This window comes from Diceros bicornis, chromosome 10 (genome assembly GCF_020826845.1).
Source record: "Diceros bicornis minor isolate mBicDic1 chromosome 10, mDicBic1.mat.cur, whole genome shotgun sequence".
Lineage (NCBI taxonomy): Eukaryota > Metazoa > Chordata > Mammalia > Perissodactyla > Rhinocerotidae > Diceros > Diceros bicornis.
The window spans coordinates 62844628-62859136 of record NC_080749.1 but is presented as its reverse complement, the minus strand read 5'-3'; the positions used below and the strand labels follow the sequence as shown (position 1 = coordinate 62859136).

The window sequence follows — 14509 nt, the reverse complement described above, 5'->3', positions numbered from 1 at the left end:
CCTTAACAAATCCCTGATCTGATTATGTGTGCTGTGGTAGAAATATACATGGGGCACTCTGGAAGCATTGAGGGAATTCACCTAAGGATGAGGATAGAGTAAGTTGATGTGCATAGTTCTCAGTGCAATCTTGCTTTATAATTTTAGTTTTAGCCAGTCAGCTCATTTATATCAGAAAGATTATAGAAAAAGCTTCCAAAACAACTTCTTAATGCTGAGGCCTCACTTTGAGCTGGAATACTTAAAATGAATTTGCAGAAAGGCAGTACATTTGAACTAGATTTGAAATTCACACCCTGCTAGGTCAGCAGGATCCCCAGATAATGGCAGCCAGTACTAATGGGAAACTAGTAATTGTGTTGCTCTATCAGTCCTTTCTAGTATAGAAGTAGTTCACTCATCTTTTCCATTCTCACTGTTTAAAAATCTTCCATATGCTGCTGTTTCTCAAATCTGTATCTCTAGCCTACACTTTTCCCTTTAACTCTAGATTTTCTCTGTATCCTGCTGCAACTGAGGTATTTTTAGCCATATGAAATGTAACATGTCCAGAATAGAACTGTTGATTCTCTGCATGTTACCCCAGCCCTACCCTTCGAGCCTTTTCTGTTTTTGGCTCTACCTTTATATATATCCAGAATCCTCCCTCTTCTCACTCTTGTCAGTGCCACATAATATTTTGCCTGGATTATTGTTATAGTCTCCTAAATGCTCTTTCTGCTTCTGCCATTGTCTTCCTAAAGTCTTTTCGCAACACTGCAGCCGGAGGCAGAGGCCAGATCGTGGCGAGACTTGTGATGTGTTAAGAAACCTTAGTTGTTTTGTTTTCCAGTTTCAGAATTTCTGAGCCGTTGAGAGGGAGTAATGAAATCAAATCTGTATTTTAATTAAGTTAGTCTACTAAGTTTGAAGCAATGCTAGTTCAGTGTTCTTTTTTCAGGAAGAACTGATAACAAGGGATCTGTTTTATCTTTCAGGAGTCAGAATTTGGTTAAACAAAACTCTAAATGTTTATAATTTGAAATCTTTCCTTAAGTAAAGTGAAATAATATTTAGTTGTTTCTGGCCTGTAGATCCCTTTTGATTTGGCTTCCTATTAAAGTTTTAAAGGGTATTTTAAATAAAATACATTATAAGGTATCATGATAGATTTAGGAATAGTTATTTTGCATGTTTAAGTATTTTTATATTCTTTTACATTTATTAGAGTAGCATAGAAATAATGTATATAATCTGTCTGTGTATTTGTTATATAATTATGTAAGGTAAGGGTAGGAAAAATTTGTAGAATTTGTCTCTTTGTAAAGTATTATAAATGTATAGTACAAAATTTTACAGCATTATATATGCAATATTCCAGTTACCATTGACAGGAAAAACATATTAAACTACTGCAACATCCACCAAAACTAAAAAGATACAGAATCCTGTAGATAGAGATGGAGAGATTTGATATATATATCAAATATATATATATATATATATATATCTAAAATATCCTAAAAATTAAATATAATGTTCTTTTTTTCCCCTGTTGTGTTCAGTAAATGCATGGTCAGTTTTTTTTTCTCCTCCGGGACGGGGAGACAGGGACTTTGATTTTAGGGAGTTGAATGCCTTGTGAATTTGTTTGTTTTACTGACTCAGTTTCTAACAATTTTAAATATTTGAGCTTTTCTTTTCTGTTTATACACTACAAAGTTGTTATTGTGTCAAGATTTATATATATATAAAATCAGGTAAGATTATAAAACATTAAAGAAATCTGTTATTTCACATCTTATATTTGATATTTTATTATTTAAGAAGTGGATATAGGACATTGTGGAATTTGAAAACCAAATTAATAGTTTTTCATGTGAAGGAAAATACTGGTTCTTTAAGATTCTTTACAGTCATAGTTTACTTTATAATCACCAAATACTTATTTTATGTCATTTGTGTACAGATGGTAGCTTATTTGTTACAAGAGATAAAAGAAATCTATATAACATCTCCCACCTCTACTCCTTATTGTAGAATAGACTTTAACCTTATTTTCCATGTTGTGTTTCAATTCAAACTACTTTTTTGTAACTTTTATTATTATTATTATTATTATTAATTCTGCTTTTACAGCGACATCATATTGGAGATCGCAGTCTTTCTTTATGTAATATGTTTCTGGATGAAATGGCCAAACAAGCTCGAAATCTCATCACTGATATTTGCACAGAACAGTGTACTCTTAGTGACCAGGTAATAATTTAAGTGTTTTCTTACGGGTAGAACATTGGTGTATGAAGGCAAGAAAATTATGTATTAGCCAGTTATTTTTTTATTTTCCACTTTTTATTCTCAAACTTTCAGGAAATCTCATTACCTCTTGTTGTGAAGCTCTGTTATTAGGTTTTTGAAAAATTGCCACTGTCTTTAGGATTGCTTACAGTTTGAAATCCAACCTCTAGCTTGGCATTCAGGTCTCTTCCTGATAGCTCAAATCTGTCTACTCTACTCTGCACTTTATGTTCCACCACCTAGTAGTACACACGAGATTGTGAACACATCATGTCCTAATATAGTTTTGTTCTTCATAGGCCATTTTCCTTCCAGTAAAATGGTCCTTTTCATTCATTGTTTGCCTGGTGTGTTTTCACTTATCCTTTAAACTGCAGCCTTGATATAACTTCCTCTATGAAGTGTTTCTTCACACAAGATTTACCTATTTCTGTTTTCCACCAAGCCGTGTGGGCTTCCTAAGCTGGGTAGATAAACTCTACTTCTCCCTTACACTCCTGTTCTTAGTGCTAGCATGGTATTTGCTACATAGTCTAGATTCAGCTAAGGTTTGCTTCAATAGTTAACGTGTTTTCAGAGTAATTGGTGTAATGTAAGATTTCATCTCTGTTTAAATGTAGTTGCTGCCCAAGCATTGTGCCAAAACCATTAGTCAAGCAGTGAATAAGAAGTCGAAAAAACAGACTGGTAAGAAAGGGGAACCTGAAAGGGAGAAACCAGGAGTTGAGAGCATGAGGAAAAACAGGCTGGTAGTGACCAAGTAAGCCATTCACTTTTGTTATATCTTTTTGTTACACGTAGAAGAGTGTTTTCATTTTTTGTATGGTGTTAGTACTGAAGAAATGCTAGTAATTGTAAAATCTTCATTTCCTAGTCATTAATTTTTTTACTTTTTTGTGAACTTGATTAGCCAGTTAGTGCTTATTTCATCCTAAAATACAGATTTTGAATTTTTGAAGAAATATGTGTAATAGATGATATTTGTCTTTATATACTGAATAGTGAAGGCCAAGAATCTATCTAAAATTTGGGGGGGGGTGCACTATAAGCAATCTATAATTTTCAGTTTATTTAAAATCACATATCTGAGACTTTATTTTGGCCTGTTGTCATATATTAGAACATTCCTGATATCATTATTTTAAAATGGATATATCAGACTAGATAGCATTCAAGACTCTTTGTTTGGAGGGGAGGCATAGATGGGCAATAATGGGTGAATTTTTTTTGTTTAAAGTAAATTTCATACTTCCTTGCTTCCTCCGTTGAGCAAGCTATTTGCCATTTTGTAGACAGTTTTCTTCCTCCATAACAGAAAGTATAGCAGGAGTTGGAAATGATTGTCTTTATGAATGTAGAATAAGCTCTTCGTTGTATATTAAGTCAATATAGTCGTTATCATCTGAATGTGAAAACGAATGATGTTATCTTTATTTATTTATTTATTTTTTGTGAGGAAGATCAGCCCTGAGCTAACATCTGTGCTAATCCTCCTCTTTTTGCTGGGGAAGACCGGCTGTGAGCTAACGTCTATTGCCAATCCTCCTCCTTTTTTTCCCCCAAAGCTCCAGTAGATAGTTGTATGTCATAGCTGCACATCCTCCTAGTTGCTGTATGTGGGACGCGGCCTCAGCATGGCCGGGGAAGCGGTGCGTCGGTGCGCGCCCAGGACCCGAACCCGGGCCGCCAGCAGCGGAGCACGCTCACTTAACCGCTAAGCCATGGGGCCGGCCCTGATGTTATCTTTAGAAAGTTGCTCTCTCAGGTTAGCTATACCCTTAAAGATTTTGAACTTTGTCAGTTTAGGAGAGGAAAAAAATTGGATTCTGTAATTCTTTTCTCCAAAGAAGTTCTGATATGTTTATAAAATTAATTTTGTATTGCCGGCATGAAATGTTGAAAGTTTCATTTACTGTTTATTAATATTTTTTCAGCCTTGATAAATTGCACACCGCACTTTCTGAGTTGTGTTTCTCTATAAATTATGTACCAAACATGGTGGTTTGGGAACATACCTTTACCCCGCGAGAATATTTGACTTCTCATCTGGAAATCCGCTTTACTAAGTAAGAAGGAATATGAACGGTGTTTGTTTGTTGGTTCGGTTAATGTTTGTTATATTTATTCTTCATATCTCTACAGTGTTTCTTTTTATGAGGAAAAGCATTAGTAGAACTGGCATAGTATAAAGAATAATGAACTGGGAAGTACTTAAATTACCCAGATGCTCATCCCATACTTGTTATTAACTAGTTGTAACACTGGACAAGCCAGTTAATCTCCGTAAGCCTTGGCTTTCTTATAAGCAAAATGAGAAGATTGGGGCAAATCAGTGTATTTCACCTGCCAGGTGGCAACCCAATAGGGTGATGAAATCAGTTTAGAACGTTGTAGTCAACATTTAAAGAAAGAAAGGAGAGAGGGAAGGAAAGGAAGGAAGGAAGAAGAAATAAAAAAGAATCTGCACTGCATGTAGTAAGTTGAAGTATTGCTCCATGAAACTTTTCAGTTATGTATGTGTATGTGTATAGAGTTGTGATGCTAGCTCCATATCTTATGGTAGGTCACAGTCAAATGTTTGAAAACCACAGGACTAGATGAGCTCTTAAGTCTTTTCTGAATTCAAATATATGCTGTTATGCCTGTAGAATTCTAGACTTTTGAGGTGCTCAATTCTAATTAGAGTTTTATAAGTTGTATATATGCTTCTTGACATGATATTGCATGTCATAAGTCAGAAACCTTTCAATTTTATAAATGTTGCTTCAACCTTTCCTAAAATTACACATCTATTTATTAAAGCAAATAGTGATTGATTTGACAACCTTTTCTTGAAAGCCTTAAAGCAATTTATAAAACAAAATTTTGCCAGAGGTTTTTCAAAGTTTTGTAGTCATTAACAAGTAGTATTTGTACCATATGCTTAACATTGTGTTAAGTACTATGAATAGTAATGAAATGGTATAAAGCTTAGAGCTACAACAATTAGAGAACAAAATAGGAGAATATATAAATGGGCAGTAAATTGAGTGTTAAGCCTCAGTCGCCTAGAGAAGAGTCTGGTGTTGAACACTGTCTTTTGCTCTCCTTTAATAAGCCAGGCATCCTGACAGTGAAGCCCCGAATGCTCTAGCATTTAGACCAAAGGGCCTTCGCCCTGTGGTATTTATTATTCTCAACTGGGTGGGGGTGGTGGAGTGGTGGGTGGAAGGTGGGGTTCAATTTATAGCTCCTTTGTTTTCCTTCTATAAATAGTCTGGTCTGTTAATCTGTGGAGAAGCAGATGTTCTTTTTACCAAATATCTGCTTAGTGATCAGGATCAAGGCAAGGCTGTAAACTTGTTTACCTGGGAAAGATTTTTATGTCAGGAAAAATAGCTTGTGAGTATTAGTCGGTTGATTTTTGTTAATCACTTGAGCACAATCTTAGGACTTAGGGGCTGTATACAAGGATAGCAGTTTTTGTCTTGAGTTGGTCTTCTGGGACTGTTTCTAGTGATGGGGTTTGTCTGTTGTCTTTAGAGACTCATCTTTACAAATACAAGTCTAAGATCTTTACAAATCTAATGCTCAGGGCGTTTTAAAGACAGTGAAATAAGGGTGGCCAGTGTAGGAAAAGATCATTTAGGAAAATATTTTCAAAATTAGGCTTCCTTTTAGGTTTATACAGTTTCTTAAGATATAAACCAAACAGAACTGTGTTTTATGTGCTGTGAGTGATTAAAGAACAATAAAGTTTTTTATTTATTGCCTTGTTTTGACTGTCATGTGTTTTGTTGAGAGGCAGCACTAAGTTAAGCAATTGTGGGGTCAAACCCTAGACCTACCACTTCCAAACAAAGGAACCTTGATCACTTTACTTGAGTTCTGAGCCTTAGTTTTTTTCCATCTGTGAAGTAGTGGTGATAATAACTACATAGTAGTTATTAAATATAAGGATTTTAAGGAATATATATAAAGCCTAAAAAACTACTGGCATATAGCAGTCCAGATGAATTCAAGCTATGGACTAAATAGTCCATTGTAGTTGCTACAGACAACATATCATGTTAAAGGAATTTTTTAAACCCTCTTTATCCTTAAATCATTTTTATTACTGAAGTCCTTAGAATTTTTTTAATCACTTGCATTCCCATTTCATTGTAGCTTTTAGGTATTCATTCCTCTTTTTAGGTTGTTTCTTTGGAAGGTAATGATAGTAGTAATTTCATGGCTTTCTAACAAACCGTATTTAAAATTAATTTTATTGCTTATTTAATAATAGAGATCAGTAGGTTGAATGGCCTGTTGACATAAATGCAAAAGTTAAGGGCTCTTATTGTTTTTACCCCCAGGTCAATTGTTGGAATGACTATGTATAATCAAGCCACACAGGAAATTGCAAAACCATCAGAGCTTCTAACAAGTGTAAGAGCATACATGACTGTACTCCAGTCAATAGAAAACTATGTGCAAATTGATATTACAAGAGTATTTAATAATGTTCTTCTTCAACAAACACAACATTTAGACAGTCATGGAGAGCCAACCATTACAAGTCTATACACAAATTGGTAAGGAGCACATTTAGAAATTTGGAGTGAAATAAAGTTTCTTTGTAATGAACCACTTAGGAAAGTTATTTTCTTGTAAGTGCTCATTTACGTTGTTATTGGTCAACTTAAAATTATATATAGGAGTGTATACCATAATAAATTTTGAATTAAATAATTTTTCCTTGTTATACATTTACTTTTCTCCTTAGGTATTTGGAAACTTTGTTAAGACAAGTCAGCAATGGTCACATAGCTTATTTCCCTGCAATGAAAGCATTTGTGAACTTACCTACAGAAAATGAGTTAACATTCAATGCAGAGGAATATTCTGACATATCAGGTGAATAATATTATGACATGTTTTAGAGAATGAAGAAACCTTGATTCTTTTGGTTTTTGATTCTGTTATGACTGTTTTCATTTAATTATATGCATAATCATACCTTTTATCTTAGACTTACCTTTGCATTTGTGTTACTTTTTTTATTCTAGAGACTTTTCTCAAGATTCTCCATTAATAATTTGCTTCTATAATGGAATGTTCCAGTATGTTATTCATTTTCTTAAGGTATTTGCTCTGTCAAAGTATAAAATTAATTACATTTCCTTTCAGAAATGAGGTCGTTATCAGAACTGCTAGGCCCATATGGTATGAAGTTCCTAAGTGAAAGCCTTATGTGGCATATTTCATCACAAGTTGCTGAACTTAAGGTAATACAGACTTTATTGATTTTAGCTTTTAATAGAAACATTAATTCCTGAAAAACATTTCAAGAATATGAACAGCAAGGCTAGACTGTTAATTAATTTATCCTGACATGAAAGTTCTCATATGTAAATGAAATTAGAGAGCTAGCGTGGCCTTTCAGTAACATCTTAGTGTAGTTCTCTCTGTTTTACAGATGAAAAAACTGAAAGCCTAGAGAGGTGAATTGACTTGCTAAAGGAGACTGAAACTCAGATTTCTTGACTTTTGGTCAAGTCCTCTTTCTCTTGTACCATGGTGCTTTTCTTGGAATGACCATGTTTAAAAATTCCAGCCAAAGTCATTTGTTTAAATTTGTAGTTTGAATGTGTTACTTTCCACAGATTAAAACACAAACATTATTAGGCTTATTGTTTTTTTCTTACCATTAAGCAATCTTTTAAATTATCTTATGCCTGTTTTAAGCTGGATGAAAAATGTCTTTAGAATGCTTAATGTTTTAATAAAGATATAAAAGAACTGAAATAAGAACATTTTAAATAACTTTTTTTAAAAGCCTTTTAGAAATATCCCAGAGCTAAGGTGATTTATCTTGAATAAGTCTGTGTATATAATAGCTATCTAGTTTTTGAAAGAATTTGAATTTGGGCCACTAAAACTTGAACTTATGAGCAGAATAGAAAAGGCATGTTTTAAAATATGGCTTTTTCTTTGTGGAAGTTTTTTTGTTGGTTATTTGTGCCTTGCATTTTTAATTTCTTAAGAATATGGTATATAGCACCGATAAGTAGCTTGCATTTCAAATGTAGCATTTAGAGGTCTAAATGTGGTAATCTGATTTACTGAAAATGGAGCAAATTTATAGGATAAGTCAATTGCTGTAAGGTTAATAATATTTCGCTGAGTGAATAAAATAGATGGCAAAAGTCAGCATGACTAAAAGGAGAGGCAGCATTACCCAGTGGTTAAGAACTCAAGCTTTCAAGTCAGGCTGCCTGTATTTCAGTCCTGTCATATGAGCTTTGACTTTGGACCAAATTTAAACTCACTAGGCTTTTACTTTGAGAGAATTATATGAGATAATACATGTCAGCTTAGGTACTCAGCGTAGTGCTTGACACAGTAAGTACTGAGTAAATATTATTTTGGCATTCATCATGTCATTATCCTCTCATTCTTTTTTAAAAGAATGTTCTACAATTCTTATATAAAAATCAACTGTTAGATACCTTATAATGTGCATTTTCAGTACACAAACATTTTTTTGTGTGTGGTTTTTTTTTTAAATTTTGTTTGTTTATTGCAGTAACATTGGTTTATAACATTGTAAAAATTTCAGGTGTACATCATTATACTTCTATTTCTGCATAGATTACATCATGTTCACCACCAAAATACTAATTATAACCCATCACCACACACATGTACCGAATTATCCCTTTCACCCTCCTCCCTCCCCCCTTCCCCTCTGGTAACCACCAATCCAATCTCTGTCTCTATGTGTTTGTTTATTGTTGTTATTAACTACTACTTAATGAAGGAAATCATACGGTATTTGACCTTCTCCCTCTGACTTATTTCACTTTGCATAATACCCTCAATGTCCATCCATGTTGTCAGTATACAAACTTTATACAGTTTTAAATATACAAACATTGTAATACTAGTTTTGGTTCTTTACAAGCAAATATCATTCTTATTTATTAGACTCATTTCCCTGTAAATACATGATCTCTTTTCATCCTACTGTTCTCAGATAACAAATTTCTCATCTCCAATTTACTTTCTTCTGTTCCTTTCAGTATGAGGTAATAGAAGAATTATGGCCCAGTAATTTTACTTTACCAGCTATTTTTTAATTTCAGACTGAATAAAGAGATACTTCTAGAACTGTCAGTATTTTTAGTGCTTCTTTCCCATTTAATGTGGTGGATTGAGTATTGTGGTGTAATAAAAATAAGCCTGTTTGGGTCTCTCTGTATTCATGTCTGTGAGAGTTCAAAGGCATCTGATGTCCTTAACAGCACTGCAAGGCCCCTGTGGGATCTGGCCTTCCACTTTTCCTCACCTCCTTTACTTCTCCAGCCTGGTTGGCCTACTTGCTATTGTGTCATCTCAAAACACTCTTCAATGAGATATTGTCTTAGCTTGCCTTCTCATAACATTTGTGTATTTTTCAAATGTCACCACATCAGGATATCCTTCCTTGACCACACTTTCTGAAATAGTAAGCATCACTTTTTATTCTCTTTATCCAGCTTTATGTGTATCTTACTTGTGACCTCTCGTGTTGTGTATTTGTATATGTCACTCTCACTGGAATAAAAACTCAGTTACAGTCAGCCCTCTATATCTGTGGATTCTGCATCTGTGGCTTCAACCAGCCACAGATAGAAAGGCCTACCATGGTTGTCGGTACTGAATATGGACAGATTTTTTTTTTCTTGTCATCATTCCCTAAACAATACAGTGTAACAACTATTTACATAGCATTTACATTGTGTTAGGTATTATGAGTAATCTAGAGATGATTTAAAGTATATGGGAAGATCTGCATAGGTTATTTGCAAATACTATGCCATTTTGGACTTGAGCATCCAGGGATTTTGAAATTGGGGGGTGGGGAGTCCTGGAACCAATCCCCCGTGGATACTGCGGGATGATTGTATAAACTCGCTTAAAGCCTTGGTGCTAAATTAGTGTCCAACACATAGTAGGTGCTGGCCAAATATTTATTGAATGCAAAAATAAAAATAGATAGCTTTCTTGACTCTGTTCCTGGACTTTTCTAAGCTCTTTACATATGTATTACTAACTTCTTTAAATCCTTAAAACTGGTATTGTCCCTATTTACAAATTAGGAAAGTACGACCAAGAAAGATTAAGTAATTTGTCAAGGCTCACATGCTTGATAAGTGGTTAAACTAAAATTTGAACCTACATAATCTGTCTAACGCCAGAGCTGGTGCTAATACCGTGCTACGCTGTCTCTGGGAATGAAAGGAATCTTAGCTGTCACCTGACCCACCCTTAGCTGATTCAGGCACATATGCTACATTTTTTTAGGTGGTGATCTGGTCTTTTTGAAAATGAATCAATCTCATCAATTACTTTGTATCTCTAGTTATGTTGAGTCAATATCTAAATAGTAATTTTTGATTGGTCCTCATTTTTGTATCAAAAGGCAGTGACTACCTTTGACAAGATCACCCTTCACATATTTAAAAACTTTTGCTGTGTTATTCTCATCCCCATGGGAAATATCTTCATATTTAGTCTCACTTCTGTACAAATTCTGTCTTGTTAGTGTCACTCTTAGAGCTTAGTACCTTGAACTGAAAATAAACTTTAGCTAGAGATTTGATTAGTGAGGGTACACTTAAATGTACTCTGGATACTGTACTTACTAATACAGTTTAAGATAGCATTAACACTTTTGGTAGCTATACTATGTTATTTTGATATCAACTTGCAATCAGATAAGTTTTCTTGTTTTTTTTTACCATACATATTGACATTGAACCATGGCTCTCCATATCATATATTTTGTACAGTTTTTTTAGACCTGTGTTGCTTTATTGTTGTTCTTTTAAAAATTTATCTTGTTAGATAATGTCCATTATTTCCAGATCTTTTTTGAGTTCAGATTTTGTCATAGTCTTTTAGTAATCCTTTTGTAAACATAAGTCTTAGCTGTTTTCTTAAGTATTAATGTTATCAAATAACATTCTGATTCTTGAAAAGAAATGGAAGGAACTTATATTTTAACATTTCTCTTATATCTTGGAGTGACCATAGTTTCTTTCTCAGCTATTATTAAAATTTAATTTAAAGTTGTTAATAGTATAAATAATGTTAATGGTATGACTAGTCCTATGGAGTGCTAATAGTATAAATAATGCTATGGACCTTTCTGATTCAAGATGTTATTTCTTGGCTGGATTCTTTTTCAAATATTTGATAATATTAAACCTGAGTCAAAAACCTAGACAAAAGAGACTTTCTGTGTAAGAGCTTAGATTCATTATCTCTTAGCTACATGGGTGTGGATTAGCTTGGGTTTGTCGTTAAATGTAACTAGCTCCAAAACCGCGATGGTTTACGCTAAACCATTGTTTTCTCTAAAACTTTTGATTTTAGCGTTTTAGTAATTTTCTATGTGATTTTCCTTACTTGACCTGACTTTCCATTTTACCTTCATTAAAACTTGCATATTTTATTAATGATTTAATGTTAGTTGTAGAAAGACTTTTAGAAAATCATGTGATTATGTTTTGGTATTTAGAGGCTTTCTGTTTTTACTTTTTTCTTCTCTAGTACTAAATCCTGATTTGATTAAATATTTTTCAAAAGGCTTCTTCATATGGTCAACCATAAATATGAAAGCTTTACTTTTCTTTGTGTCTTTATCATTTAGGTTCTTCAAAACAAAGTTAGTCCTAAGGATTCAGTTTTCTGGAATTGCACAGTGCTTTACAGTGATTTTCTTAGAAATACTTCTTAACAATCCCAAGATGTAATCCAGATTTCTCTGGATTAAACTACTTCTGTATTATTAAGAACTGGAGAAGGTGTTATTCATGATTTTATATTCTCAGCCTCTGTGTACTGAAACGTACTTTCATGTGTATTCTTTTGTTTAATTCTGTAAGAAATCTTATGATCATAATATAATTAGTTTCATATAGACAAGTTCAATGTGTTGTATACTATTTCATTGAAATAAATCTCCAAAAGTACTCAGTCTTTCAGTGATGATTCTGATTGTTTTGCATCTTTCAGTGTCCTATAAGATTACTTTCCTCAGGATAAGCTAATTTATGAAATTACAGAAACAAAATAATATAGATTTTTGTTTCTAATATTGATAGGGTAGGTTATTTAGTTGTCCCTTAAGGACAACTTAAAAAACTAGAGAGATAAAAGGAAACGAGTCTTCTTTTAAAGAAGAGCTAAAAAGATAGGTATTTCTAGGCTGGTATCAGAGAGAATGTGCGAACTCAGAGACAAGCCTAGCCCTGGAAGCCACTTTTGACCTGAGGACATTTGCTGATCCAGAACTAACATTTGTAAGATTAAACTGTGGTTTTGGTGGCCTTGTTGGGCAAGGAGTCTGTAATCAAAACCGGAAAGCCTGCTGAAAATGGGAATGAGAAGGAAGTCTGCTTAAATTCCTCTTCACTCTTTTTACATGAACACTCCAAAGGGTTACACCTTCAGGGTAACAGTGAACTGGAAATGATTCACCCCTCATCAGGGTTTGCAGCCTTGTTTACGTTGCTCTCTTTGTCCAAGGAGTCTCGGGTCTTGAACCTGGATTAAGGTGGTCCTACATTAGTAGTGCCCCAAGGTGCTTACTTGGCAGAAGCTAACAAAAATCCTCTTTGGAGAAAGGTATTTTCACCCTAGGCTTCAAATGATTCCTGCAAATAATTTTTCAAACATGGTGACCTCTAGCTGGAGAGTGAAAGTCTGTTAGAGATCAGTGGAGGATGGAGGTAGGAGGTTTAATACGTCTGGCTGGCTGCCATGATTCTTAGGTCATTCTGCCTCTTTCTCCTGCCACCTTCTGTTTCTGGTGTTTCTTGAATTTAGTATTCTCTTTGGCTGCATCACTTCTTAAGGTGGTGAGGAGAAGTTGAGTGTGTAACGACTGCCGCCCCCGCCCCCATACAGACGTGTAATAACCCTCTTGTTTGTTTGTTTTTGTGAAGAAGATTAGCCCTGAGCTAACATCTGTTGCCAATCCTCCTCTTTTTGCTGAGGAAGATTGGCCCTGGGCTAACACCCGTGCCCATCTTCCTCTACTTTACATGTGGGACACCTGCCACAGCATGGCTAGATAAGTGGCACGTAGGTCCTCACCTGGGATCTGAACCTGCAAACCCAGGGCTGCTGGAGTGGAGCGTGCGAACTTAACCACTATGCCACCGGGCCAGCCCTTAACTCTCTTGTTTTCAGTCTCAAGCCTTTCTTTCTATGCCACTGCCTACCATTCCTGAGCCCTGCCTGCGTCCTGAGGCATGGATTAGCTTGCCTTCTACATTGTATCTCCCCTACAGGAACTTGCTAGTGAAAATTCTCACCTCTACTTATTCTTTGCTCCAGTTTCCATCTTCTAGAAATTTGTTGACATCTCTCATTTGGTCTTGTTTCCTCTGTTATTGTAGGTTTATGCCTTTTTATTCTTTTCCTCTCACTTTAGTGGATTTCTGGAGGAAGCAGAGTTTTAGACATGTATAGAATTCTCTGTATTTAACCAGCATTTCCACATAGTTTACATACTTGTTTGAACATTTCTATAGGAAAAATTTCTGAAAGTGGATCAAAGGATATGAACATTTACATTTTTTCTGTTATTGCCATGTACCTCTCTGAAAAAATTGTAGCTCACACTCTCCACATTAGAGCATGATGATGTAATACAGCATTTTAGTCTTTATGAAATTAGACACTGAAATGTTTTTGGGGGAATTATAATATTTTTAAGATCATTGTGTTAACTTCTTAGCTTTTATTTTTCTGTATTTTTATTTATGTTTAATCTAAACTGACAAACTATTATGTGGCTGCCTCTTTTTCTTTTAAAGATGACCTTAATTGTTTTTAGTTCCTGTTTTAGCTGAGGACCTTTTTGTTTCAAAGAGTAAATTTGTGTGCCAATAAAAAAGGAGAGCTTCTTTATATTTAATGGTTGTGAGTAAATTCGTGTGTCAGACATAGCGCTGTGCATGTGTACTCATGGTAAAATGTGTTTATTACTTTCCGGAGAAGAAAACAATCAGTCTTCTTTCCTACTAAAATTCATGGGATGTTTCATTTGAAGTTGTGCCCATTGAGTCAATTTCTCCTTCTAGTCCTGCCAAAGAATTGTTTTGGCATTTAACAGATCAGTTCTTCTAGTTCTTCACAGGGTCCTGGAAGATTTTTTTTTGAAGTAGGAAATTTAAATACGAGTTGTGCCAAGAATTTAACACTTTTTTTTTAACCA

The 14509-nt window shown here is 34.5% G+C and overlaps 1 protein-coding gene across 1 annotated transcript in view; it reads left to right on the top strand.

Moving 5' to 3' along the window:
• Window positions 1-14509, top strand: part of NCKAP1 (NCK associated protein 1) — a 98894-nt gene that overhangs the window by 65779 nt on the left and 18606 nt on the right. Inside the window, exons 18-23 of the mRNA XM_058549375.1 lie at window positions 2119-2238; window positions 2898-3037; window positions 4212-4343; window positions 6612-6830; window positions 7022-7152; window positions 7426-7523. Of these exons, the coding sequence (XP_058405358.1) occupies window positions 2119-2238; window positions 2898-3037; window positions 4212-4343; window positions 6612-6830; window positions 7022-7152; window positions 7426-7523 (840 nt within the window). The remainder of the gene's footprint in view (window positions 1-2118; window positions 2239-2897; window positions 3038-4211; window positions 4344-6611; window positions 6831-7021; window positions 7153-7425; window positions 7524-14509) is intronic.